At 39.7% G+C, this 21983-nt stretch overlaps 1 protein-coding gene and 1 non-coding gene across 2 annotated transcripts; one reads left to right on the plus strand and one right to left on the minus strand.

The window, feature by feature from the left end:
* The first annotated feature begins 3473 nt into the window (after positions 1-3473).
* On the plus strand, positions 3474-5043 carry LOC145051894 (UPF0481 protein At3g47200-like). Its single transcript, XM_078999728.1, has one exon. The coding sequence runs from the start codon at positions 3523-3525 to the stop codon at positions 4870-4872; it is 1350 nt and encodes a 449-aa protein (XP_078855854.1). The 5' UTR covers positions 3474-3522; the 3' UTR covers positions 4873-5043.
* Positions 5044-18927: 13884 nt separating this feature from the next.
* Positions 18928-19034, minus strand: LOC145055877 (small nucleolar RNA R71). The gene has a single exon (XR_013685425.1). It is a non-coding gene; the product is annotated as a small nucleolar RNA R71 (small nucleolar RNA).
* Positions 19035-21983: the final 2949 nt, after the last annotated feature.

A 21983-nucleotide genomic window follows, 5' to 3' on the forward strand; every position in this document is an offset into this window, starting at 1 on the left:
GTATGTGGTATGATGGGGGAACTCACTAAGCTTTGTGCTTACGGTTTCAGTTTTTGGTTTCAGGTACCTCTTCGTCTAAGGGGAAGGAGCCGGCGGCGTAGCATGACATCACACACACATCTGATTTTTCGCACGAAGTTTTCTGGGATTGTACTCTGATATGGTATTTGTTTATGACATGGGTTTCGAACATGATACATTGTTTTATGGAATGTCGTGTTGGCACAGTATTTTCTAAAGAATGTTTTGTGAAATAAATAATTAAAATGAAATTTTTGGGCTTGAATTTTGGGTTGTTACAATGCTAATGTGATACATGAGGTCTTATCGCGATCAAGTATCTAGAACATTCCAAAACTCATTAACTCTTTAAGTCGATGATCATTATGGATAACACTATTATGAATTGACAACTCCTCACTCACCCCTATTTTGGAGTGTATATTACCATGTTCTATCTATGTTAGCAATAAACATAGATCTTGATAAGGCGTATTCAATCATAGACTTGGTTGTGAACTCATTGTTTTAACACTATGCATATACAAACTTAAATACTCATTTTAGCAACGAACTTCTATTTTTGGAAACTTTTATCAATAATCGGATTTTTGACTTAAAATTTTTTTATTTTGTAAACTTGTGAACTCACCAACTATTTCAATAGTTGATCTCTTATTTTACATGTTTTTTCAGGAATCATCTAGTAAGTGACACCTAGAGACACATCAAGTGTAGAAGCATTACGCATGTGTTATTTTTCAAATGCATTGTAACTTTTTTAAAAGTTGTTTAAATTTATTTTAAATTATAATGTTTTTAGTACTATGGTTGGTGTTGTCTTTTACCTTATGCTATTAGTCCCTTTTATACTCTTGTACCTTATTTTTCCATTTTGGCAGGGTGTGACATATTAAATCTATTTTCGGTTTTTTGGTTCTCGGTTCAGGCCAGGTCCAAAACTTGTTCGCAACCGGGGTATTCGGCCTGGTTCCTAGTTCTCCATTTCCCACTAAATCAGTTTCCAATTTTTATGTTCTCGAGTATCGATTGTTGTTTTACAGTAATCAAAGTTTTTTTTCTCTAAAACTACTAATTCTTTGTTCTATTTTTCGTAAAAAAACAAACAACAAATGAAAAAAAAAGATACAAGTAAAATTGTTTTCGTATTCTAGTTCTTTTTGTACAAAAAAAATTTGTTTTGAGAAAAAAAAAACGAGGCATGCGTGGGTATTTCAAGAATTTGCGTGCTATTGGTTGTTGGTTTCACAATATACAGTAGCTTTAAGCAGTTCTTTAATACCACTCCAACATATAGTAAGTTTGGAGTTTATATTAAATTAGCAAGAAAATGAAGTTATCGTTTTTCATTATATATCTTACGAGAAATTAAATATCCTTCTATTTTTTGTTTCTATATATCCTTTTACCCAATGAAATAATGACATGTGTAATGATATTTTAGGATACTAATATAAGATATGTTATCATTTAAAGGCGTAGGGAATTAATAGGATCAAAAGGTAGAAATGTCATATCTTACATAACACCAAAATGGTGTGTTATACACCAAAATTCTGTTAATTGGCATATGGCGTAAATTTTGGAACGCATATAATTAATTGCATATATTAATCCGTGATTAATGTAGGTTGATGACTGAAATCATAATTAATTTTCAGTTATGAATAGAAATATATGCAAAAAAGTCCCCTGAACTTTCTGGTCATTCGGTTATATATTCGTATCCACATGATCTACTCTAGCATAAAAAGTTCAAGTCTTACAAAGATTATAAGCATTTGTATTCATATACCTACTTTCTTTTCATTTTCCCATCCATGTGAGATGAACAAAAATCCATTAAACTTATTTATTATTTCTTTTAACGCCTTCACTTCAACGATTAATTTCTCACTAATTCTACATCTTTGAATGTATGATATACCAAAACCAAGATATCATGATGATGAAGTACACAGAATTTAACCACTTATTCATATTAACAACTTTTAGGGTAATTTAAGGTTCAAAATTTAATGTTCAAAAATAAAATACAAACAGAAAAATCATTTTTATAAATTGGTTAGATTGATTTTCTAACCTTTTCCATACTATTTGGATCATTAAAACTTTGGGCCGTATTTCACATTTGACGTTCTTAAAATTGTTTGAAAAATCATTTTAAAAATGTTTATTTAAAGAGCACTTTTTAACACAATTCCTAAAAGCAAAGATGGAAATGTGGTAGTTGGTTCAATAATTGTGTGTACCATATAGGCAACATTGGGGGAAAACACCGGCAATAGTAAAAAAAATGGGGGTATTTTCAAAATTTAGACATGAAAATGAACATTTCTAGGTATAGACATGCATTCTGCAGAGGTAGCTCCGCGGAGCTATGCGGAATCTACTATATCTCCGCAAAATGACAAAATCGTAAATAAATTAATGTATTTAAAAAAAAAAAAAAAAAAAAACTCAAGCTCCATTCCGCGGAGCTCCGCGGAAGTAGTTCCTAAGAATGGATCTTCAGTTTTTTTTTTTTTTTTTTTCAAATCAATTCTATGGGGTTTATATTCACTCCCCCAACGAATTATTTTCAAGAAAAGATTATGATAGTATGAATTTTTCTTGACAATGTTTAGAATGAATGTGAGGTGGAAAAAAATTGGTCTATTAATTAGAAATCATTACATAAAAAGAACAGTGGAGGAGATTTTTTTCCCTGAAGATCTATTCCTCGGAGCTCCGCGGAATGGATCTTGAGTTTTTTTTTTTTTTTTAATACCTTAATTTATTTACGATTTTGTCATTCCACGCAACTACAATAGATTCCGCATAGCTCCGCGGAATGCATTTTTATACCCGAAAATGTCCATTTTCATGTTTAAATTTTAAAGATACTCCCTATGTTTTGACTATTGCCGGTATTTTCCTCAACACAGGACGAGAGAGACAAGACAGGTAGATGGAGGATTGTTGCTGTCATTTTGTATTTATTGAATTTTAATTAGGAAACAAAATACAGCATCCACAAACTTGTTACAATTACTTAACATATATTTTTCAAAATACCTTTGTTAAATAATTTTATAGTTATATATAGACCATGTTTTTGGTTTAGAAAAATAAAACTTTATGTATTAAGATTAAAAATCAGTAATAGAAATATAATTTTATTACTTTTTATGTTAAATATACGATCATTAAATATTTAAAATAGATCTTTCTGTTCACCTAATTTATAATTTTTGACTTTGGTTCTATTTCAATCTTTCGAAACAAATTAAAGCAACATGCATTCATCGTTTTCGCTAAATAGTTAATAATATATACTTCACCCCAAAAGCAAGCTTAATTCGGTTCCTAGCTTCATATGTGAACAAAGGGGTCTTCAACATTCTCAATCACTAAAGTTGGTATTTATATGCATCATGCATAAGATCATCAACATTGCTTATGTACGATCCCATATATAATTAACTACTAGCTAGTTATACTAAACCACGAAATCCAACAATGGCCAAGCACGACGATATCAATGCTAGCAGCATCGAGAACCAAGATGAGGCATGGGTTATCGACTTGATTGAAAAAGCCATGCCACCACCTTCGTCATCCACACGAATCCACAGAGTCCCGGAGATTGTGTTGAGAGAGATGGGCGATTACGAGAAATACTATGTTCCAAAGGCTGTTTCCATCGGTCCATACCATTATGGAAACCCGAAGCTCCAGTCTATCGAGAAACTCAAGCCTGTTTTCACCAAGGAGCTCCTCTCACGTTCTGAGCATAACGAGCGCCTTAGCAGCTTGTACAAATATCTTGGGGCAGCGAATATGGTGAAAGAGTTAAGAGGTTTCTATGAAGAGAAGTCAACAGACCATCTCTCCGATAAGGAATTCACTATGATGATATTGCTGGACGGTTGTTTTATTTTGTATTATATTATATTTATCTACGGGGAGAGAGCTGAAAATTGTATCTACTTGAGAAGCCACCAGATCGTGTTAATCCACCGAGACTTGTTCTTGCTGGAAAACCAGATTCCCTTCAAAATTCTAAACATGGTGATGGATTTGATAAAACTTGATATGCGTGACAAGTTTCGATCGTTCTTTGCTGACAACATTTTGTCACGGGGGAGGCAGATAAGTGAGTGGTTCTGTTTCGGAAGCAGTTCAACCCAAACTTATCAAAATTCTGGACGAGAATCACATGGAAGCTACGAATTCGTAGGTGATCATCTACTTCATCGTCTGCATACTAGGCTTACAGAACCAAGTCCCAATAATATTGAATCCCACAGGAATTCCTATAAAAATACTTTTCATAACGTTAGAGATCTTGAATATGTCGGGATCCGCTTCAGGCCGAGTAGCGTTATGTCTTTGGCTCATGTGGAGTTCGTTGGACGATGGTGGCTGGCAAAAATACTAAAACTCCCTCCAATAATCGTGAATGACTCCACTAAGCCCATGTTGTTAAACTTAATAGCCTATGAAATGTGTTCAGATGACACACACGTATGGGTTACGTCGTACATATGTCTCCTCAATTCTCTCATCGATCACCCTGAGGACGTTCAGGCTCTTCGGAAAGCTGGGGTCATTGATAACTCCCTTGGGAGTGATCAAGAAGTTGCGACACTCTTCAACGAAATAGGCACCGGTTTGGTGCCAAACAATGCAACATATTCGAAAGCTAAATACCAAATCCAAAGGTATTATGAAAACTTGGCGAACACAAGGTTTTATGAACTCAGGCACGAGTACATTATTAACCCAATGGCATTCATAACTGTGTTAGCTCTTTTTCTTACTGTTGTTCAAACTTTCTTCGCTATCTGGAGTATCAAAGGCAAGTGATCAGATGATCTATGCATGTTTTTGAAGATGGAACATCGATTATTAGATCCAGCGATGATGGCTTTTCTTACTGCATTTACATTGTTTATCTGTTTTGTTTTGGTCGTGCATGTTGTGTTGTGCTTTTGAAAGAGATATTAATTGCGTATGTGTTGTGTGTTTCCACTTGTATTCGGTAACAATAACTTTTTCTAAATATATGATGATCTATGAGTAATATAATCATTAGCTAATGATGTCATCAAACTAATCCGATGTCTATTATTGAAATATATATTTACATTAATATGTATGCATAATTATTTCTTGTTGCAAGATTTGGTTTCCTTGTATGTCTTTTTTTACATGGATAAATCAGGGAAAGAAAATAATTTTTTTTTGCATAAACAACAAAATATCATATTTGCACAATCTAATATCTAAATATTGTATATATCCTTAATAGGCTTCTAAAATATCATATTGAATCTTATTTTTAATTTTATCATCATTTATTATAATTTAAAATTATTATAATTATAAGATAATTTGAAATACCAATAATACCCCTCTTCTCTTTTCCTTCACACGTATCATTCAAACAAGCACATGTGATCCATTTCTTCTCCATATTTGTGAGTTTCATATCTGGAAAGATACCAGCATTTAATATCAATTTAACTTTTCCAATTCAGTTTCTTGAAACATTCACTTTCAATTCCCATTTCCTACGTTCCTTCCACCTACCAAGAAGAAACTCAAACAATACATAATCTGCTGTGAAAACAGCCTTTTCATTTTCGTCGCCTGTTTCCACATGAATTCGTGCATAGATGGTGTCTGGTTTCCCTCAGAATTGTCAATTCCAAAGTTCCCATTTGTACCAAAAGAAGGGAAACTGGGATTTTCAAATTTTGTGATTGAGAGAATGGCATCTAGAGAGAGTACATAGAAGAGAGAAGGAGTAGTGAAGTTTCATTTGATACTCGAAGAAAGGGGGAGAGGAAAACGTGAAAGGGATGGGTAATGGGTTGAATTCATGCGCATGAAAGGAGAGGACCGGTGGTTTTTTTTGCTATACTAAAGATAGGATAGGTACAGCTCACTTACAGCGGGTTTCTCGAAAACTGGGCTTCGCTAGAGCAGCGTTCTCGAGCCGAAAGGCTCTTTTCTCGGGACTCTAGGAGCCTCGGGGCTTCCTTCGGGTGCTAGGGGGTTTACCTAGACTTTAGGGGGCTTAAGGGGAGCTAGAGAGAGAGTTTAGAGAGAGAAAGTGGAAGAGGAAACGTGTGAGAATGAATGGAACCCAGCACATCTATTTATAGTGTGAAATCCTGATGGAATCGCCGAGTAGGAGGACCTACTTGCCGAGTTGGTGCCACGTGTCATCATCTGATGGCTTTCCTTGGAAAGAAAGCAATGGTTGTGATCGCGCTACGTCACCCAATATCGCGTATCAACCTTCAAACGTAGAAACTTACAAGAACTTACATTAGAAAGCAATGGTTGACCAAGTCTACACACTTCCTGCCTATCAAGGAAACAGACAAGATGGAGAAACTTACATTAGAGAGATTATACGACTGCACGGTGTTCCCTTATCCATTATCTCGGACAGAGATAGTAGATTCACTTCGAGGTTTTGGCAGTCGTTACAAAGTTCCTTAGGAACTAGGCTGGACATGAGTACAGCCTACCATCAACAGACCGACGGGCAAAGTGAGAGAACTATCCAAACCTTGGAAGATATGTTGCGAGCCTGTGTGATCGACTTTGGGAAAGCATGGGATACTCATTTACCCCTGGTCGAATTTTCCTACAACAACAGTTATCACACGAGCATAAATGCTGCTTCATTCGAGGCCATCTATGGCCGAAAGTGCAGATCCCCTCTGTGCTGGGCTGAGGTGGGTGATACCCAGTTAGCCAAAGGAAGATTTCCTAACAACACTCTCACAGGTCCAGAGATCATACGGGAAACGACAGAGAAGATCGTTCAGATTCGTGAACGATTGAAAGCCTCTAGAGACCGACAGAAAAGTTACGCTGATAAGCGAAGGAAACCGTTGGAATTCCAGGTGGGCGGTCGCGTTCTATTGAAGGTCTCACCCTGGAAGGGCTTGATACGCTTCGGAAAGTGTGAAAAGCTAAATCCAATGTACATAGGGCCTTTCGAGATCCTAACAAGAATCGGACCTGTAGCTTACAAACTTAAGTTACCACACGAACTCAGTAACGTACATTCTACCTTCCACGTCTCAAACTTGAAAAAGTATCTGTCCGAAGAGACTCTTGTTATCCCACTCGACGAGATCGAGATCAACGAGATCCTCAACTTCGTGGAAGAACCAGTAGAGATCATGGACCGAGAGGTCAAGAAAACGAAGCAAAGTCGTATCCTGATAGTAAAGGTTCGCTGGAACGCCAAGCGAGGACCTGAATTCACTTGGGAGCGAGAGGATCATATGAGACTGAAATATCCTCGTCTTTTTACTTAGTTATTTGTAACTACTTATTTGCTTAAAATCTAATTTCAGGACGAAATTCCTTCTAAGGAGGGGATGATGTGACAACCCGAAATTTCTATTCTGTACAACATTTCCATTCAATAGAAGTCAGAACAGTTTCTGGAAACTTTCAAGCTTTTTGGAATAAGTTTGAGTACGTTAGGATTAGCAACTTTAGGAGAAATCATGAGATAGGATGCCCTAGGGTTTATTGTGCAACATTGAAGTTCCAAAAACTTCAGGAGCTTGGAGTTTACGGCCCAAATGGTATTTGGACCGTAAACCCTAGTGGTATATATATGGCACATAGCCATTTTTCACACTTTTTCACCCTTTCAAAGTTAGAACTCAAATCCTCTCAAGTAGCATCCGACTTTTCCTCCTAGATCTTCAACTAGTAAGTGTTTCTAACCCTTTTAAGTTAGTATATAACTTAATCTAGTGTTTTAACACACTTCCATCCATAAAAATGTTCCAAAAAGTTAGATCTTCAAGTTTCACCAAGAACACACACTAGTGTTCTTGGCGTTTTGGTACCAATTCAAGCCTCTATCTTGTAAGTACTTCTATCCTAGAGTATATTAAGGCTTGATACACTGCTTTACATCAAGAAAACACCCAAGAAAGTGAAGATCAAAGGTGTTTACGGTCCAAGATGTTCTTGGACCGTAAACCCTAAAAAGTGTGCCAAAGTGGCCCTAGTCCCTTTTCAAGCTTTGGAAACTAGTTTAGACCCTTTCCTAGATGTGTTTAGGACTTGAAAACGTCAAAAGACCTTAGATCATATGTTTTTACGACTGTAAACACATGGAATAGTGGTCCATGGGCCGTAAACTACACATAGGAGTGATTTGATGCCACAAACACTTCCATAGACTAATGCTTCAAGTAGAATTGCTTCTAAGGACTTATAAGTGTAACAGCCCGAAATCCAGGTAAGATTTATGACCCTTCTATTTTGGAGAGTTGGAAAATTAATCCCTTAAAGTTGTATGTTGGATCGGTGAGTACGTTGGGCGTAGTGAGGTGTACGTTGCGCGTACTCACGCGCTTAAATTGAACGCGGACTCACCCGGGTACGTTGGGCGTACCCAGGGGTTACACTGGGCGTAGTGAGCCCAGATGCAAACCCTAATTTCTGGCTTGTGCACTATAAAAGGAACATGTAGTCCTTTTCCCTAGCCACCATATCCCCTTGAGTGAGTCCTTAGAGAGCTGAGATCTATGCTTTAGCTTGTGTGTGTGTTTTTGAGCTTAAAGTTATCTTTTCAAGGTGAAGAAGGAGAAGAAGGAGCCATTGTTGGAGCTAGAAGTTGAAGGACAAGTGTAGATCCGAGTTCTATAGTGGTTGGAGATCCCTTCTGAGGTAAAAAGCTCAAAGCTTTCCTTGTTCTTCATAAGTTTTGCTTTTTGGACCATTTTAGGGTTTTTGGTTCAAAGTTGGAGACTTTGTGTGCAAAGAGTCTCCATGAGCTTAGATCTGACCTTTTCTAGTGTATTTTGTGTTGAGGATTCATAAAAATCCAGTCTTGGACATGGATCTTGTGTCATGCATGAGTTATAGTCTCATTATGGAAAGAGGAAAGGTGTTTTGAGAACAAAGTGACCTTTACAGCCATGCAAAGGCTTAAAGGTTTCAACTTTATTGATTAAGTCATATTAGAGGAGTCAGATCTGAATTTTAAATGCAAGTCTTAACCGATTAAGACCTGAATGAGATGGATCAGGAAGCTGGGTATTACGTTGGGGGTAATCCCAGTACGCGCGGCGTAAGGGGCCACGTACCCCGATTCTGTGAAGGCTCCGGGTACGCCCAGCGTAACCCGGAGGGTTGACTTTTGTTGACTTTTAGGGTTTGGCCAACTTTAGTGTATTGAGCCAAGTAAGGGGTAAAATGGTCTTTTACCTTTCCTAAGAGTGATTAGAGGGAAATGTCTAGCCTTGGGAAATATGTTGATGACGGGTGTTTATTTCATATGATTAGGTGGAGGCTAGGTCTTACTTCACTGAGTCCGAGATTTCCGAGTTACCAAGTTACATGAGGTGAGTCTTCTCACTATACGTTACCTAGAGTGGTATTATGTGTTGACCAGAGGGTCTTATGTGTTATGTATGAGATTATGTGCTATGTGATATATGTATGTTGTATGATTTTATAGACCGGACCGGAGGGTCCAACGATACAGACCGGGCCGGAGGGTCCAACGAGCTATGTGTCACACCCCAAAACCAACAATGGCGGAATACGTTTCGGGGTGGAGGACGTCATGTACAGTATCATCACAATTGCATAATAGTAATAACAAGAAACATACAACCATTTCATTTCATGGTGAATTTAATTACAAGTGTGTTCTGTAAAGTTTCAGTAGACACCAAAAGTAATACAAAAATAAGAGATGGATCTTGTATGCTCCATCTTCTCCAAAATGCTGCACCTGTACCTGTCTATCTTTGACGTGAGGACATAAGTTATTTTGAAAATGGGTATCAGCATAAAGCTAGTGAGTTCATAAGAATTTAGTGTCAATTTTTTTGTATAAAATGTATTAGAACATATAGAGTGAAAAACTGCAATTTACATTTATAAGTAGTAGAAAACTCTAGAAAATCCTATATTTTCCAGAAATACAGTGTAAGTGAAAACTCTAAGTTGAATGTAAGTTTTATCATTGAAAACAGTTTGTTGTAAAAATGAGGGACTAAATCTTCCAGTATCTGATGTAGGTAAAAGAAAAGTTATGCCTGTTGACAGTAATAGTGGTGCGAACTTCCATTAGTAATAGATACTTATTTTACTTCGGGATATTAACTGAGACTTTAGTCTTAGTATTTTAATGTAGATGTAGTGTATTCCTTTTCATGTGACCAATAGTGTGAGTAATAGAGGAATCCCATGACCTTCCCGATCATGCATAGTGTAGTGAAGTAGTGCCATCCCTGGGCCTGCTCGGCTTGGACTGAAGTTAACAGTCGGGATCTAATAGTGTCTGCTCCGTATAGATCTATACTGGTAGCGTCGCCTTCCTTCCGGAAAGCTCTGGTCACAATATGTAGCGCGTAGAGTATCTTGTAGAGAGTTAGTGTGTTATCTTCCGGATTAGTGTTTTCTCTTGTAATATAGTGTAGTAGTCTTTTATGTAATTCAAAGTGTGTTCTCTTATTAGTGTATCATTTTGTAATAGTATGAACTATAGTATGTACAATCGTAGCGGTAATAAGTAGTAGTGACCTTAACTATACCTATTATAGTTAACTTAGTGTGTATGGTTCTTGGCAGATAAGTAATATAGGCAATGAATGAGATAAAAATGCTCGTATCTAACACTGATATACATGATATATAACTAAGAAATCAACGGCAGTCGGACGGATAACAAATACCCTAAGCCCACATCAAACAAGAACAGGAAATAAGGCGAGCTATCGGTCCTAAGCCCTTCAAGTCTTACTTATATAAATATATTAGTGTAGATACATTTTATAAGAAAAGCAATTTAATAAAAATCTTGACTAAAGAAAACATTTAGAAAATAGTTTATTTTTCCAAAGTAGTTTTGAAAGCGTAAAGTTCTTTTATAAAGCATAGTGATAAATCACATGTGATTTGAACTACGGATAGTAAATCAAATGTGATTGATTTCCATAAAAATGTATATTTGACTTGTATCCCCCCCCCCCCCTAAAACATAAGAAAACATTAGAAAAGTTCATTAAGGGGTATGAACTCACCTGAAACCGAGTAAATCAGGTAAATCGGGTGAGAGTGTCGGTTGAGCGTTTTGTACTAAATAAGGACTTGTACACCTTTTAAGACCCTATTAACATGTGGAATATGTGTTTTACAAAGAATTAATCATTTCATGCCTTTTATGAAAACATTTAGACATTCTAGCATTGATTCGGGGTCTTAGGGCTTAGAAGTGGTTCTCGGGAATTGTACAAGGCCAAGAAGGGTTTACGGGGGAGTCCAAGAGTTTACTCCCTTGGAGTTTACGGCCCAAAGGCCACTCCTTGGGAGTTTACGGCCATAAGACCCTAGGCTTGGCCGTGAACTCTTGTTCTCCTCCCAAAAATGGATGTTAAGGCCTTAAATCAATCCCCTATATTTCTAGTGAATGTCTAGGGCCAATTTGGGGGTTTAAAACCTTCATTTGGTTATGTTTAGGGGAGTTTACAGTCCTAGCTTATGCTTGGGCCGTAAAATCCATTTTGTCCCTCAAAATGTGTTGTTAAATGGCCCTAAGCACTTCCTAAAATCATAACTAAATTCTAGCATGCCTAAGAAGGGTTTTTGGGGCACTTTAACATGGAAAATGGGTGTTTACGGCCTAAGAACAAGCTTGGGCCGTAAATCCTCTTTTAGGCTCTAAAAACTTATGTTTTGATGTCCAAACTCATCTAGGTAATTTCCTTAATTAGTATACAAGCTTAAAGGAAGGAAAAATGGGGCTTTGGCCATGATTTGGGGTGTTTACGGCCTAAGGAGCTTCTTAGGCTGTAAACTCCTTGTGTACCCTTCAATCATATGATTTTCTAGTTATAAACACTTTGATGTATGTTTAGAACAAGTTGGGAAAGAAAACCTTACGTTTGGAAGCCGGAAATCGCGGTTTTGGAGTCGAAAACGGGTCTAGAGAGAGAGAGAGTAGTGAGAGAGTGTATGTTTGGGGTGGTAAAAGGGTGTAGAGTGGCATCCAATTTCCTTAAATATGCCTCGGTAATTGCACCCGGTACCCGACTACCCGATGCTCATGTTTAACGGGGTTAAAACTTTTTACCCGGGTGAAGTGGTTGAAAAGTAATATAACTTTATTTTGTTAAACGGGGTTAACACTTACAAGTTATATTTACTTATACTAAAATGATAATGTCAAGAAATGTAAATAATTAGACATTTATTTATTGACGACTCCAAATATTACGGAAATTTATATATATAACAACGAATTCCGTTAGTGAAAACGGGATTATGTAACGGAAATAAATTTGGGTTGTCACACTATGACCGAACCAAAGGGTCCAACGAGTTACGGGACTGGAGGGTCCCGCTGAGACACATCGACCAGATGGTCATGTTATAGCCTCGAGTGGCAAATGTGTTGTATGAGGTATTTTGGGGAACTCACTAAGCATTTATGCTTACAGTTGTTGTGTTATGTGTTTCAGGTACTAGCGAGGACTGTGGGAAGGCGCCGGCGTGACCCGTACACACTAGAGAAGGGATTTGATTTTGTGATCTTGGGATATGTTATGTTTCGATAACTATTGTTGAATACTTTTGAGTATATTTTTATATAAATTTGGTTGTTGAAAAATGAAAATTTTGTTTTGAAGATTACGTTGTTACAAGTTGGTATCAGAGCCTTGGTTTGAGGGACTCGGATGCACCTTTGGGCGTATCTGAAACCAAACTGAGGATTTGAGAAATTTTCAACGATAAAAACTAAATTTTCTAAAAGAGCAAGGAGTTTTCAGACAACCAGAGCAGAGCAGTGTGTACGGTCAGCCAGCGCCCGGACGGTGAATCCCCAAAATACCCTTACATTATGTGTTATGAGATATGCTATGTCATGTTATGCATGCTAGAGTTGGCTAGGTATTCGTATTAGGACTAGAGTGGCTTGATTTGTGATGCCTTAGCCTAGGAAATTTATGTTGCTGAGATGCCTTGAGAGCGAGTAGGTAGCAATTATGAGCTCATGAGAGGTCTATTGGAGGGTAGCCAATGCATAGCGAGAGTAGAGTACTTGTGATCCGGGATCCAAGGAGGAGGACTTGGGGTGAATGTTGATGTGGTGTGGTCAGTAGTATAGGGCCCGTACTACTGAAGACACCGGATCAGTGAGCAGTCCAAGTAAGAATCCTTTAGATATTGGAGGACGAGTAGGGTTGCGTTACCGAGTGTGAGTATGCTCGATCGAGTCTATGATGTTTATATGTTGTATTTCAGATGCATCATGGTTGGGACACGACACAGACCTAAGAGCAGTGGTGTCAGCGACGAGGAGATCCGTCGATTGATTCATGAGGAGGTGGCTGATGCCCTCCGGGCTGAGATTCCAAAGATGTTCGGGGACATCAAGACCACATTGATTGAGACCTTTGACGAGCGGTATGCAGCAGTGACTGAGGCTGCGGCTGCTGCAGCTATTGCTGTTGTTGCTGCTGCCAGACCTCAGGGAGGTGACTCGTTGTTGTTTCGGGAGTTCAGCAACACGAAGCCACCAGAGTTCGATGGGACGCAGGACCCGATTGCTGCGATGAGATGGATCTCTGACATCGAGGGATGTTTCTATACGTGTTCTTGTCCAGAGCACTTGAGGGTACGGTTCGCTCTGAACCAGCTCCGCTTGGGAGCGAAGGATTGGTGGAAGTTTGTGACGGTGAGCTTCACTCTGGCAGAGACTTCTGAAGTGACCTAGGAGAGATTCACCGCCATGTTCAAAGACGAGTATGTTCCCCCGGTGGAGAGGGAACGGTTGATTCAGGAGCTCTTGACCCTCAAGCAGGGTACTGATTCTGTAACAGTTATTAACAGGAAGTGTCATGAGAGGGCTATGTTTTGCCCTAAGCGGGTGTCTTTTGAGCAGGCTCACATGAGCCGGTATCTGAGTGTTCTGAGGAGAGATATTCGGGAGTTCATGGCGAACTCGACTTACCGGACATTTGCTGAGCTCCAGGAAAATGCCCGGAAGAGGGAGATTGAGTTGGAGACTCAGGCTAGGGAGGAGGCCGAGTCACAGAGGATGGATCGGCGGCCGGCTCAGTCTCAGCCGACAGCCAAGAAGGCCAGACCCGCTGATTCGAGATCTGGGAGCGCGAAGGGCTGCACTTGTGGGAAGTGCGACAAGAGTCACGAGGGGTCGTGCCGGGAAGGAGTATGCTACAAGTGCGGGAAGGAGGGGCATATCGCGAGGGATTGCCCCAAGGGATTTCGGTTTGCTTCCATTGCAACCAGATCGTCCATCGAAAGGCCGAGTGCCCTCAGCTACTTTAGGGATCTGCGCCTGCTGCTAAGGCTACCGAGGTTTGGCCAGTGAAGGCCGAGGCACCAAAGGCTCGTGGGAGAGCTTTCCAGTTGACTGCGGAGGAGGTCCACGTAGCGCCCGATGTTGTGGCTGGTATGTATTCTGTATTTATCTTTAATTTGAGTTAAGATATTGTGCTTATATGATGATATGCGTAGGTACTTTTCTTGTGAGTTTTGTGCCTGCTTTGGTATTATTTGACTCGAGTGCAAGTCGGTCATTTGTTTCCTTGGCATTTAGTCCGCATATTAGTATCCGTCGAGAAGCGTTGAGTCGACCTCTGCGAGTTTCCATAGCTGACGAGCGAGCGGTGTTAGCTACGGATGTGATTCGAGGATGTATACTTGAGATCTTCGGTGTGGAGTTCCTGGTAGATCTGGTCCCGATTGCGATGGGGGACGTGTGTGTTATAGTGTGCATGGATTGGTTAAGCCGATTTGGAGCTATCATAGACTGCAAGCGTTAGTTGGTGACGATACGAGACCCTAGTGGGGGAGTACTTACGGTGTACGGCGAGGGAACCCAATGAGGGTCAGCATTTTGTTCAGCTGCTAGGGCGAGGTAGAGTTTGCAGCAAGGTTGCAGCGGATTCATAGCCTATGTGATGGACATGCGAGTGGCCGCTGGGAGGCCAAGTTCGATTGATGAGGTTCCGATAGTGTGCGAGTTTCCGGATGTTTTTCCCGAGGAATTGTCGGGTGTGCCTCGCGAGAGGCAAGTGGAGTTCCGTATCGATTTGGTTCCGGGAGCAGCACCTATCGCCAAGGCGCCTTATCGCCTCGCGCTGCCTGAGATGCAGGAGTTATCCTCGCAGCTTCAGGAGCTATTGGGGAAGGGGTTTATTAGACCGAGTAGCTTACCTTGGGGAGCGCCGATCCTTTTTGTCAAGAAGAAGGATGGTTCACACCGGATGTGTATTGATTACCGGGAGTTGAACAAGATGACGGTCAAGAACCGTTATCCGTTACCCAGGATCGATGATCTGTTCGATCAGTTACAGGGAGCGTCTTGGTTCTCCAAGATAGACTTGAGATTGGGATATCACCAGATGAGGGTTCGGGATGAAGATATCCAGAAGACAGCATTTAGGACTCGTTACGGGCATTACGAGTTCGTGGTGATGCCTTTCGGGCTCACCAATGCACCAGCAGTGTTCATGGACCTCATGAACAGGGTGTGTAGGCCGATGTTGGATCGTTCGGTGATCGTATTCATTGACGATATCTTAGTGTATTCAAGATCCAGAGAGCAGCATGAGGAGCATTTGAGGGAGATTCTCGGAGTTCTGAGATCGGAGAGGCTTTACGCCAAATTCTCTAAGTGTGATTTTTGGTTACGAGAGGTCTAGTTCTTAGGGCGCCTTGTTAACCAGAAGGGGATATTGGTCGATCCGGCAAAGATCGAGGCGATGATGAGTTGGGAGGTGTCGAGGTCACCTACCGAGATCAGGAGTTTCCTTGGGTTGGCTGGTTATTAAAGGAGATTTATCAGGGATTTCTCTAAGATCGTCGTGCCACTCACCAAGTTAACCCGGAAGGGGGTTACTTTTTCTTGGGGTCTGGAGCAGCAGACCTCATTTGAGACACTTCGCCAGAGATTGTGCGAAGCTCCGGTGCTCGCACTCCCGGAAGGGATGGAGGATTTTGTAGTGTACTGTGATACATCGATATCAGGGTTGGGAGCGGTGCTTATGCAAAGGGGGCATGTGATAGCATATGCATCGAGGCAGCTGAAACCTCATGAGTCGAGGTATCCCACCCACGATCTGGAGTTGGGGGCAGTGGTGTTCGCCCTCAAGATTTGGCGTCACTATCTGTCCGGGGTTCGGTGTACTATATACACGGACCACAAGAGCTTGAAGTATTTGATGGATCAGCCCAACCTGAATATGCACCAGGGGAGATGGCTGGATGTGGTGAAGGATTACGACTGTGAGATCCTGTACCACCCGGGCAAGGCTAATGTTGTAGCCGATGCCCTGAGTCGTAGGGCGGAGGGCGCCCCAATACGAGATGTTTGCATGAGATTGACAGTGATGACTCCGGTATGGGACACCATTCGAGGGGCCCGGCGAAGGTCGTGAGACCGGAGAACCGCAAGAGGGAGCGAGTGATCGGGCAGGTATCGGAGTTTGTTACCGATAGTCGAGGACTTATGACCTTCCAGGGTCGGGTTTGGGTACCGTTTGTGGGCGGAACGCGTACCGTGTTTGATATTTCCATATTTATAATTAATTTTAGGCTATATTTAAGTACATTTTTATTAAAAAGTTGGTAATTTGTTTAGAATAATGGTACTTATGAGCTTAAATGTTATTTACAGCCAAAAAGAAGACATTTTGAAGAAAAGGGACTAAAAGCATTAAAGAAAGAAACTTTGGGAATTAAAAGAGTAAAAGTGAAGAAAATCTGGAAAAAAGATTATTCACGACGTAGGACTTAAAGAATTCACGACGTGAATCGTTGGTTCTAGAAGATATGTACGCGGGTGAAGGAGTCCTTGACGGGCACGGTTATCTACAACTTACGACGTGAATTTCTTATTATTCACGACGTGGATTTATGGATATCAGCAACTATATAAATCCTTGACCATTACGAATAGAGGCAACTTTTGGCTGAAGGAAGGAGTTCCAGAAGACGATTTGGAGCGAAAGAAAGGTTCTGGAAAAAGGTTTTCAACACCAAAAAGTGTAAAGGTCAATATTTTAGTTAATTAAGAGCATGTTTTCTATTACTTCAAATTGTGTTGGTTTGTTAGTTGCTATGATGAGCAGCTGAATCTAGCTACTCTTGTTTAGCTAGATGAAGCTTCCAACTTATGAATAGCTCAATTTTTATGGATTAAGTTTAGTTGGTAAAAATTGCTTGTGTTTGATTTGTATAACCTAGCATTCTTATGTTTGTTTCTCTAATTTCTTGATTGCATGTTCTGTGTAGCTTAGTGACCATTAACTGCATGAATTTGGTTACCTAATGATTTAGTGAACATTAAATTGTTAGAGCTAGGATTGACCAATCTTAGTTAGTAATTAAAGTAAATAAGCTTAGCTGTGTTAGAGAACATGTATTGTGACTACAATTGCGTTTATATAACAAATCTTACATAGCATATTTACATTCATTATTAGTTTTGTGTTTAATTGTGTGTGAACATACATAGTTTGACATGAATTTGTTAATTATTGGTAAAGTTAGAACTAAATTACTAATACAATTAAAACCAACTTAATAATCCGTAATCATTAGCTAGCCATAAGGAAGAAGTGGATTCAAACTAAAACAAGGGAATATTTTTACTTATTGAATTTGATTTAAGTTCATCTGATCTTGTAAAATCAGATAAAAACCCTTTTAAACTTGTTAATAATTAGGTTAATTTAATATAAGTAAATTAATTAGTAACACCGTTCCCTTTGATCGACACCCGACTTACCCAAGCTATACTGTAATCTAACTAGGTACACTGCCTATAAGTGCATAGTTAGTTTAAGTTTGTTAGTTTATAAATATTAAAATTAGTGGGTACTTTTGTGCACATCAAGTTTTTGGTGCCGTTGCCGAGGAACGGCACGTTTATTAGTTTATTTAGTTGCATTAGATTAATCGACCCCTTTTTGTGGAATAAAATCTGCAAAAAGGTTAATTGTTTATTTATTTGTGTTTATTAGCTTAGCTTAGTTGATTAGCATTAAAATATATATATATATATATATATATATATATATATATATATATATATATATATATATATATAGTCATAGAGTCCACGACGTGGCCAGATACGTGCCACGACATGCTTTCTGAAAATATTTTAGTATTTAGTTTTTAGTTTATTTTTCTATTTCAGTGTTACATTTTTTTTATTGTGTTAAAGTTACAGGAGTTCATGACCAGAAGCTCAAACACACCCTTGGTGCCACCACTTGAAGATCCCGAGTCTGTAATTCACAAGAAAAAGACGCCCTTACAAGAATTGAAGTCAGCTTTTTCAAGGAAGTCGGGAAAGAAGACAGGAGAGTCAAGTTCATCGGCGAGGCACAAGATCAATATTGAGCACTTGGATCAAACACCCGTCCAAACCGAGTCCGAATACGATACCGAGCCGGAATTTGAAGAACACACGAGCGAACCCGAGAATGAGCCAAGGAACGAGATGGCAACAATTGAAGAGATGTCCATGGGAGCATACAAGAAGCGGATCCGAGAAGATGTGGGTACCGGTTTAGTCCAACCTGCAATACCTGCCACTACCACATTCGAGTTGAAGGGGCATATATTGACTGCACTGAAGGACATCCCATTTTTCGAGAAAGATCATGAGGATGCTTTTAAGCATCTAGATGAAGTCAACGACATTGCGGATTACTTCAGTGTCCCAAATGTCAACAGAAACACAGTCTTGCTTAGGATGCTTCCCATCACTTTCAAAGGAGCTGCTAAGGAGTGGTTAAAAGCACTTCCACTGGGTACAATTACCACTTGGGCTCAAATGCGTGAGCAATTCCTGGACCAGTTTTGCCCGCCATCCAAGATAGAAAACTCAAGAAGGCAATAGCCAACTTTGAGCAACAGTCGGGGGAGTCATTATACGAAGCATGGGAGCGGTACAAAGGCTTGCTCAGAAATTGCCCTCAGCATGATCTAAATGTGCAACAAGAGATGTCAATCTTCTATGATGGGGTCAACGTTATGACAAGACAACTCCTTGATTCTCAAGGACCTTTAACAAAGAAAAATCCAAAGGAGGTCAAGGAGCTAATTGACGAATTCGCGAAGCACTATCGCGAATACCACAACCCTAGGCAAGATGGAATCAAAGGCGGTGGAGGGGCCCAAACTGAAGAAATAGCAGCTGTGATGGCTATGCTAAATAATTTGGATCGAAGAATAACACAAATGGACCAGTCAATACATGCCATGAGAGTGGGTTGCGAGAGATGTAGTGGCCCACACTTGACCAAGGACTGCAATATAGATGAGTTTGGGAACAGAAAAGCTCAAGTATGCTACTCGAGTGGGGATAAGTTTGATGAAGATTTGAGGAAACCGAAGAAGGAGTGGCTGCCATATGAAGAATATAAGAAGCAAAAAGAAGAGAAGTATAGGCAGATAGGTCGAGGCTTTTATCAAAAAGAGCAGCCACCAGCCGAGAAGAAGCCCGATTTAGAGACTATGTTGATGAAGTTTATGGAAGCTTCGGAAAAGAGACACGATGCCACTGATTCTGCTATCATGGAACAACAAACTTTAATTAAGAATCAGCAAGCCTCCATCCACCACCTTGAAGTTCAAGTTGGTCAACTAGCCACTCTAGTTCATGAGAAGTTATCCCCGAAAAATACCGAAACGAAGACCCAATCTCATGTAATGGCCATAGACACTGAAGAAGAAGCCATCTCTGAGTTCCTGGAGGCATTGGAAGAAGAATCACAGCAGCCCGATCCAAAGATGAAGAAGACCAAGCTCGAAAATCATGAAACTGCTGAGTTCCAGAATTCACAACGTGAACATTATATATTCACGACGTGGGCCCGTCATGAATAGAAAAATTATGTAATTGGTTCGGTTTATCAGCCGCCTTTGCCTTTTCCTTCCCAAGCTACCCTTAGTCCACTGGAAAGAGAGCATAGAGAGTTTGTCAAGCATGTGAAGTGGATTCCAATTAATACTCCCTTTGTCGAGTCCTTATCCAAAACTCCCGAACATCAAAAATTACTGCAAGATTTGATAGACACTCGCAAGCAATTAAAGAAGCAATCTAAGGTGGTTCTAAGTGAACAAAGCTCAAAAGCTGTGTTCGGAGAGACACCAGAGAAGATGGGGGATCCTGGACGCCTCACTCTTTCGTGTGAGTTTGGTAATAAATTGAAGGTTAATGCTTTAGCCGATTCTGGGGCTAGCATTAATTTGATGCCTTTTTCATTTTATAAAAAATTGGAAATTCAGAAGATGAAGGCTACAAAAATGATGATTCACATGGCGAACCGTTCAGTGACACAACCCCGGGGCATAGTGGAGGATATTTTGGTAAAAGTTGGAAAATTTGTTTTTCCAATAGATTTTATAGTAATGAATATGAAGGAAGATCCCGATGTTCCAATTATCCTTGGCCGTCCATTACTTAACACTGCTAGAGCTCTTGTTGATATCCGTGAGTCTAAGCTCACCTTGAGAGTTGGAGATGAAAAAGAAGTTTTTGGGATACAAGATGACTTCCAAGAGGATCATGTTCAAGAAGAGGTGTTCATAATAAACAAAGACAATGAACTAGAAGAACTGGAAAAGCTTATGGAATAAGAGATCAAGGCAGTTCATCAAGTCAAAAGAACAAAACCGAGGGCATCTGTTCCATATTTGATTGAAGTCATAGCTTACAAGATTCCGCCTTCTTGGGTGAGCAAAGAGGAGGAGGAGATGACAAGTGATGAAGAGGAGGTCACTTCAAGAGTGACAAAGCCGATGGTGAAAGAGGAGGAGGATGCGATGAGGTACAAGGAAGAAACTAAGGGCACAAAACGCAAGCTTGAAGAAGAGGTGAAAGTTAAAAAATAAAATTCAAAAAAGGCATACAAAAGGCGAGTTCAAGCTTACAAGAGGCGATTCAAGGAACAAAAGATCCTAGTGGTGGATTCTTCGGAGGACTCAACGTAGGAGGCACTGAGTCCAGCTCAAGACTCCAAGAAAAAAAGAAGCGCTTCTCGGGAGGCAACCCGAGTTCGGTTTGCAAAAAAAAATTTCTTTTTATTTTTGCATTTTAGTTTTAAAAAACTTTAGATCAAGTCATCCAACTCTATTAGAACATAATGTAGGGACCTTAAAACGGAAGTAGTAATAATTGAGAACTTAGTTCAAAGTCAAAAATTGATTTTTCTCTTCCAGACTTAATTCACGACGTGAATAGTTAACAGTTCATGATGTGAATTGTGAATGAACCGGACACATAATCCATGATATGGCTTAGCCCATTAGACTAGTAAGCCTAAGATCAGTCCGTGAGTACATGGCCCAAACTTAAGACCAGATACTATTCACGACGTGAATCTTATAGAATTCACGACCTAAATTTTCAAAAGTACGGGACCACTGAATAAACCCCTAGAAACCAGTTAACCCTTCAATTGTTTATTCTTCACGAAGTGGAAGCAGAAATTGGTCCCCCCCCTTGGTCCCCATTGCTGCGATTTTAGCCGACAATTCTACTAATCACCCTTGTGCTTACGTAATACTTCCAACAAAGGTAATAATTATTGGTTATTAAGTTTAATTTTTGCCCTAATAGATGAACTTAGGTTAGGGTTTGTTAATTGAGTGAAATGACGAAATTAATTCTTTAAAGTTAGTAATAACCTTTGAATGTTCATGCTAAGTGTTTGGAAGTAGTATAGGAGTAAAACCTATGGATATTTTGACTGGATTTTTTCCTGATTGTTACGATTCTGCCTTCTAGGATTGCGAATTCACGACGTGAATCTTACAGGATTCACGACGTGAATTCTGGGGCTGAACAGAATTCATTTTCCTCTATGTTTAATTTGTGGATATTTGTTTTGGCTGTTTTTTTCCTTGTTTGTGTAGGAATGGCTCCAAGAAGA

This window comes from Lactuca serriola, chromosome 5 (genome assembly GCF_051521515.1).
Source record: "Lactuca serriola cultivar US96UC23 chromosome 5, Lser_US96UC23_V15, whole genome shotgun sequence".
In the NCBI taxonomy this organism is placed as follows: Eukaryota; Viridiplantae; Streptophyta; class Magnoliopsida; order Asterales; family Asteraceae; genus Lactuca; species Lactuca serriola.